This window comes from Prosopis cineraria, unplaced genomic scaffold (assembly GCF_029017545.1).
Source record: "Prosopis cineraria cultivar Desert tree isolate PC_DT_omini unplaced genomic scaffold, ASM2901754v1 PC1088, whole genome shotgun sequence".
In the NCBI taxonomy this organism is placed as follows: Eukaryota; Viridiplantae; Streptophyta; class Magnoliopsida; order Fabales; family Fabaceae; genus Prosopis; species Prosopis cineraria.
In genome coordinates, this window is record NW_026556413.1 from 28,164 (window position 1) to 35,327 (window position 7,164).

At 33.3% G+C, this 7,164-nt stretch overlaps 1 protein-coding gene across 1 annotated transcript; it reads right to left on the bottom strand.

Annotated features, from left to right (window-relative positions):
- Positions 1-3,165: 3,165 nt before the first annotated feature.
- On the bottom strand, positions 3,166-4,958 carry LOC129299232 (aspartic proteinase PCS1-like). Its single transcript, XM_054937697.1, has one exon. It carries the CDS (start codon positions 4,858-4,860, stop codon positions 3,514-3,516), a length of 1,347 nt encoding a protein of 448 aa, XP_054793672.1. The 5' UTR covers positions 4,861-4,958; the 3' UTR covers positions 3,166-3,513.
- Between the last annotated feature and the right edge of the window lie 2,206 nt (positions 4,959-7,164).

Sequence of the window (7,164 nt, forward strand, 5' to 3'; positions counted from 1 at the left end):
TAATATTCAAATTATAAAAAAGTTAATATTAAATTTAAATCACCCATATTAAATCTAAATTATTGATATTATTGAGTATATTTAATAAAAAATTCATATAAATACAAATAAAAATAAAAATAAAAATATTTAATTTAAATTATTTATATTTAATAAGGGGACGGCTGAGGATAGGAGGAGGGGAGAGGGGAAAGAGGGAGGCCAAGTATAGAAAGAAGCTTGAGGGGCGAGCAAGTATAAAAGAAAAAGTAATAAAAATATAAGCAATTTGATATATGTAATTTTTTTTTTCATTTTTTATCTTCTTTTATTAATCAAATCCTTGCATTATAGAGTTCCCTAGTAATTGAGAGTAAGGGTAAAATGAAACACACATACACATTTTATGTGAATGAGAATTTTTTTAGTGTGCAATTTTGTTTTTGTTAAAAAAATTAAGTTAGTGGATCTGAGAAACTCACTAGAATTAATGTATGCTTACAAGCTTCAAATAAGAGGTGAGATTGGGACCCATGATCTTCTAGGCTATGAGTCCAATTCTCATTAACTTTTATTAATAGTATGTGAATTTTTTTAAAAATTGCTAAGTTCATTAATTTTAATATATAATAGTTGGCCTAAGTGGTTAGGCCCTAGTTCTTGTTAATGGTTCTGTTTTGATGAAAGTAAACCTTTTGATTCTAATCATCGCTAGTGGTATGATTTCAATGAAAGCCTGTCATTCAATCCCTCTAAGTGTCGATGGTTCAATTTTCGTAAAAGTTGACAGTCCAAACCACCAACTTTAACTAAAATTAAATTATTGATGCTGTCCGAGTTGCTTTTAAATTTAAATATATAATTTAAATTTTAAATTTTTATTTAAAATTTAAACAATAAATTTTAATATTATAATTTAAAATTTTTTATATAATCTACAAAATAAATTTAGAATTTATAAAATTTAAATGACACGTGAACATGGAAGATGTTCATTAATTGAGACCGTGATTTAAATAGTTATATAAAAAAATAAAAAACTTAAAAGATAGATAAAGAGAGGGGTGCCACGTGGAAGGGAGAAAAGGGAGGAAGCTTCTAGTTGGAAATGAATCGTGAGAGGGATGAAACGACGCCCAAAGTTTTGAGAGATGTGACGTGAGTGTCGGGAATTATGTGCCAACTCTTTCGTGTTTCGGGCGGCCGTCCACCCATCCCTTCTCTCTCTATGCCCATATTCCTTTACGTGGCCCCCCCTTTCTTTGCCCTGTCAACTAAATTTCCCCATAAAAAAGTCTTATTTACTTATCGAAAATTCAAATTTGTAATTTGAGTGTATTTTTTCTCACTCCTTTACATAATATCTTGAAAAATATGAAGATATTACTATTTGCTGGATTGATTCAAACCACTGCTGTTTGTAATTGTTTTTATTAATAATAATTTCACAGTTATTTTGAAAATGTTTTTCACATTTTTATGTAATACAACTAAGACTCAACTCTGAAACAATAACATGAAGGACAAAGAATTTTTAAATTACTTCCTCTGTTAAAAAAAATTGAATATTAAAAATGTAAATATTTATAAATTTTTAATTTTTAAATTATAATCATTATTTTTTTAAAACATTTCTATTAAATAAATGACTTTCTATATTTTTTAGAATAAAACACCTTATTAAATAAAAAAAATATAAAAAATAAAATTAATTTAAAAATAAATAATTATTTTATTAAAAACGAGATTTGATAAATAGAGGGAGCATATCTTTCTTTTTCGGTGCACAATTACATCTTTCATTGGCGACCATGCATCTTCACCTGCCTGGCATCCTCGCACCAAGCAAGTTGTATTCTTTATAATTTTGAATAATGCATGCCTATTTTAGTGGGACTTTCAGTTCATATGGGGTCTGATAAAAAAAAATAATAATAAAGAACGAATAAATATGGAAATAATAACTGATAAAAAATGTTTTAAAGTTTAGATTCTTCCACTTTTCCTTTGTTTTCCAAATAACTCCAAATGTGGACTGTTAAGAATTAAATTCAATCTCATTCTCTTGAGAGCACTTATCACGAGACAAGCTCTAGCCCAACCAGTTCTAGTGGATGCCTTGATAAATATCCTCTTTGTGAAATTCTAATGATAAAAGATTGTCATTCTAAAGTTGCAAGTGTACACTGGAAGCATCTGTTGCACCAGCAATACATGCCTTTATGTCATAAATATATTAGAATAAATTTCATTCAAATTACATTATTTTATATCAATAGAAAAATCTTAAGTTTATATCCTTTTAAATTTAAAAAGTAGCATTTTAATTTAATCAGAAAAATACTTATGACGGTAAATTAATAAAATAGTAAAATACTTAATTGTGATTCTCCGAAGTGACTTTAGACAGAAAAAAGCACTAAACAAACGTAACATATGAAATAATAGTATTTTTAAATATTCATGTCTTTATTTCTTGGACAAAACTATATATGTCAAATTCCAAGAATAATAATAAACTTAGCTTACCTTTAAATGCATTACAAATACAATCAAATAATAATTTATTGAAATAAACGCATCTATGGATCAATTTTTTGCCCAAATACTCTATTAACAATAATACCACAGTAAATAATCAAATAACTATTAACATAATTATAAAACCACAATAAATGAATAAAGCATTGAAATATGATAAGAAATTAACATAATTATTAATATATTACAGTAATACATGAGAATTTATTTTTGGCCATAAATACAGGAATACAATTAATTAAAACAGTATAACAATATAAATTTGCTATACACTAAAACAAAATACAAAAGTAACATTTAAAAAATAATTTCCGTTTCCATCACTTTTTTCCCCAGAAAAACCTATATTTTGGATAAAGGAGTGTTCAAAGGAAATTAACCAGATATCAATAAAGAAGTAAGTTGTCTTTTTTAAAATATTGAGACGTTACCTGTGAAGACGAGGTAAGACCAAAATTTCCCACATCAAGAACACTTCTAAAAATTTGAACATTGATCAAAAGCAGGCATGGTAAACTCTTTTGTGTGAGAAAGGAATTCTAAAAGAGATAAAAAAAATTAGAAAAAAAAGAGCAAAATAGTGGGTAAAATGAGATTTTGACGTAGTTGCATCATAGCGCAAAGAAAAGGACTTAGAAAAAGAGAGATTCATGAACACATATATATTATCATCATATTTACTAGTCCTCATATATACACCACTCTCACTCCAACTATAGTGTACATGATTATTATTACCACCTTCTATGCATCATCACGTTTTTATAATAAGATTAGTAGAACCAAACACCAAGCCCCACCTCCCAAACGATTGACGTTTACTCTTCGCATCACCCATGCCTTTCTTTTTCTCCTTAACCCTCCACCATCCGATTCAGGACAAGTTCTAGATCTACTCGACACGTGTACAGGGATCATCGCTCTTATGGTAACACGTGGGATATGGTTTGAAGTTATACACTTGTACATGACGGCATTTCGGCTTTTGGGTTTCTACTTGGCCGATCGGCTACAGTCGGCCTTACCGAAACCTACTCTGCGATTGGCCAGGTCGAATTCTACCCATAAATTTTGTTGATGGAAGTTTCCGATAATGTTACTGGCTGCGCCGAGTCTGTCTGACCGTCCGACTCCGACGCACTTGACCCCACCGCCCACGTCAGCGAGAATCTGCTCTTTCGGTATCACGATCTCCACGCCTTTCTCGAACTCGAACGCCATGTCGCCTATCAACCGTCCGATCTCCATCGCGTCGCCGTCAAAGCACATGTCGGAAACTCCGCCGTACATGTAGTCCTTCTTCAGCTTGGGTCCTGCGAGTCTCACTACTTCTTCCCGCACCTTATTATAGGCCTCGTCCACCAGGTAGGTGAACTCAGATCCCGAGTCGATCATGGTCTGACCCGACCCGCCTGCGTTGGGACGGAAAACAGAGGGGAGGATGCTGAGCCTTTTTGCTCCAATTCGAATGCCCTGCATTGGCAGGGTGAAGGCTAAGGGGTCCAGGTTCGGCATGCGTTGACTTTGACGGAAGGTCAACAAGGGCACGTACTGGAAGCCGGCAGAAGCCGGGTTGTTTCCGAGGATGAAGGACCCGGTCGGGAGATATCCGGGTCGGGTCTGTCTGGTCGGCACGCAGTACGAGAACTTGGTGAGTTTGGCCTGGGAAGCGAAGGAGAGCCGGCCGACGTTCATTCCCAAAATACCCTTGGAGTCGCTAGTCTCGGTGGCGCAACCGAGGATGAGCGGAGGGGTACTGACGGAGGAAGGAGTGAAGGTGAATTTTTCTCTGACGAGATTGCCTTCAGCGTAAGTCCCGTCGGCGTAGAAGTACGAGTAGTGGCAGAGGCGGTTCTGGTCGCAGGAGGTGGGCAGGGTAAAATCGGGAACTCTGGGCTTACACAGGGGGTGGTTACAGGGGAGAACAGAGAAAGTGGAGGAGAGAGACGGGTTAAAGGAAGACGCCGTAGGAGGCTTCGCCGGAGTCTTCTTGTTACACTGAATCCACGAGAGTTGGCTTCCGGTGTCTAGAACCATTTGCTGAGCCTGCGGAGGAGTCCCAATAGGAAGAGTGACGATCAGAGCCATGGAGTATTTAAACGACGACTTGACATTAAAAGGCGAAGCCGCCGGCTTTGGGTTTGGCCGGGAACTTGCAAGGAGAGAAGAAGAGAGAAGCCTATCAGAGACATTTGTGGAGAGAGGGATTGAAGTAAGAGGGAAGGAGAGGGAAAGTGAGTGGCTGTTAGAACTGTTACTGTTGGGTCTGGCCGAGAGGGCAAGAGAGACAGAAGCTAAGAAGAAGATGAACAAGCAGAGCGATGAAACAGATAGAGCCATTTTAGAGAGAGAGAGAGACAGAGACAGAGGAAGGTTTTTGAATTTGGCGAGGAGTGGAGAGAGAGAGAGAGAGTGTGAGTGGTTTGTGAAGAGGAGGGGAGGGGTAGGAAGAGATCGTATTTATATAGGACACAAGGGAACAAAGAAAGGCCTAAAGAAGCAAAGTAAATAACCAAAAAAGAAGACGCGTTTTCTTAGGTTCTGTGGGTGGATCTGATAATTCATGTCACGAGAGAAAAAAGAGAACGAAACATGAGGCAAAGAGAGATGGAAGCTTCACTTCACGATTCACATCTCTTTCTATTCTATATCATCATGATTTTGGGTCTTCCTTTTTTTTTTTTAATGGAAGGTTTAAATTTGATCTTGGTTTGATTATGGAAGGATTAACTAAATTTACTTGAATGATTTTTTTTTTTTTTACGTTATGGAATGTGTCTTGTGTCACACCCTTCTTTAGTTCGATGTACCTAATCGATGGGGCAGGAACATGAACATGTGTGTGTGGGGGTAAAAATAGGAAAATAAAGATATGGGTATAAAGATTGTGTTTTGGACAGAAACATTATAGTATTTAATTTGTTCAAACAAATTATTGAATTGGTTTTAATCAACTTTATGATTATATCTTGGGAAGGGTTATTACTTATTAGGAAATCCATGAAGAATAAGCCATATGGTAATCAGAGTGAGGCGGAGAATGAACGGTGAATCCATCCCGAAAGGTCTAAAATGACCTAAAGTGGCTGTCTCAATGGCATTAGGTTGAGTTCTAGAAGGATTTTATTTTGGAAAAAACAACATTAAAAAGGAGGTTTATCTAACAACCAACCAAAATTGTGATTTGGGCTAGTAGGCATGCAGATACGGATGTAATTGCGTGTAGATTTAGGAGATGTGGAGTTGAATTTGGTTGGAGTTAAATCCATGAAAATAAAATAGAATAAAACGTAAGTGTATTAATTGAAACGGTGCGAAAACAATTTGTGATGTGAATTAAAATTGGAGGGAGATTGAAGAAAGGGCAGGCTATGGAACGCGTTGGCGGTGAACTGTACAGTTGCAATCGAGTTCCGTTCGAGTCTCGCAAGGAGGCAACTGGCAAGTAACGACACGAATGTTGTCAACCGACTTCTATGACCCGAATTAAGTGCTGGAGACAGGCACTGCATTTTCAATAGGATCTGGTTTGGTTCCGGTGTTCAGCAGCTCCCTAAGCATGAAGGTGCTCATCATCGAGAAAACATTTGAGCCATACAAATTAAAAATTTAGACAGTCTAAATTTTTTTATTTTAATTTCAATTTTAATTTATATTTTATAAAAATAAATTTATACCTTTTTACAAATAAATTTATCATTAATTTGAATAGTATTGATTCAATTTGAGATTTTCGATGGTTCAATTTAATATTATAATTTTTATAACTGACTATTTAGATGTACTTTGAACAAGACAGGTTCACTATTAAATTTTTAATAATTTTTATTTTAATAAAAATAAAATAAAAATAAAAATAAAAATGAAATGAAAAATTTAAATCTAGAATAAAAATTTAATATTGAATTTGGATTGTCCAGAGTACATCTAGATAGTTTATTTATAAAAATTATATTATTAAAATTAAACCATCTAAATTAAATCAATACTATCAAGATTAATAATGAATATATTTATCGAAAATTTAAAAATTTTTATTTTTATAAATATAAAATTAAAATTAAATTGAAAAATTTGAGCCATCCAGATTAAATCTGAATGGCCCAGATGTTTTCCTGGTGATGTATCCATTTTTAATATAGGAAGCTCCCAAGAAAAAAAAACCAGTGTTTGAATACCTTATTTATAATAATAATAATATAAATAATAATAATAATAATATAATAATAATAATAATATATAATAATAATATTAATATCTTTTATTAAAAATTATTATTTTTAATAATATTCTTCTCCTTGTTTAATTATTTTTTTTCTTAGCCCTGTTTCATTAATTTTTAAAACATATCACAATAGAAAGTGAAATGTAAGACACTAACAACCTTAGCAAGTTATTGAATCAGTCAAGACATACCAGTATTTAATTGTATATAGACTATACATAATCTAATAAAATGGAGTTATTAAAGAATAAATTGATGAATTGCTATTTTTCATTTTAGATTAAAGGGTAAATTTTTCTCTCTGTTTTTTTTTGCAATAGTGTAAATTTGCTCTTAAATGAATGTATGTGATTTTAAACTTATTTTTAATATAATCTTGTTTTTTCAGCATTTTAAGACCATGTAACATTGTCCTATAG

What these genes read in the sequence shown, in the direction of transcription:
- LOC129299232 (XM_054937697.1), bottom strand. Translation starts at nt 4,860, where the DNA reads ATGGCTCTATCTGTTTCATCGCTCTGCTTGTTCATCTTCTTCTTAGCT.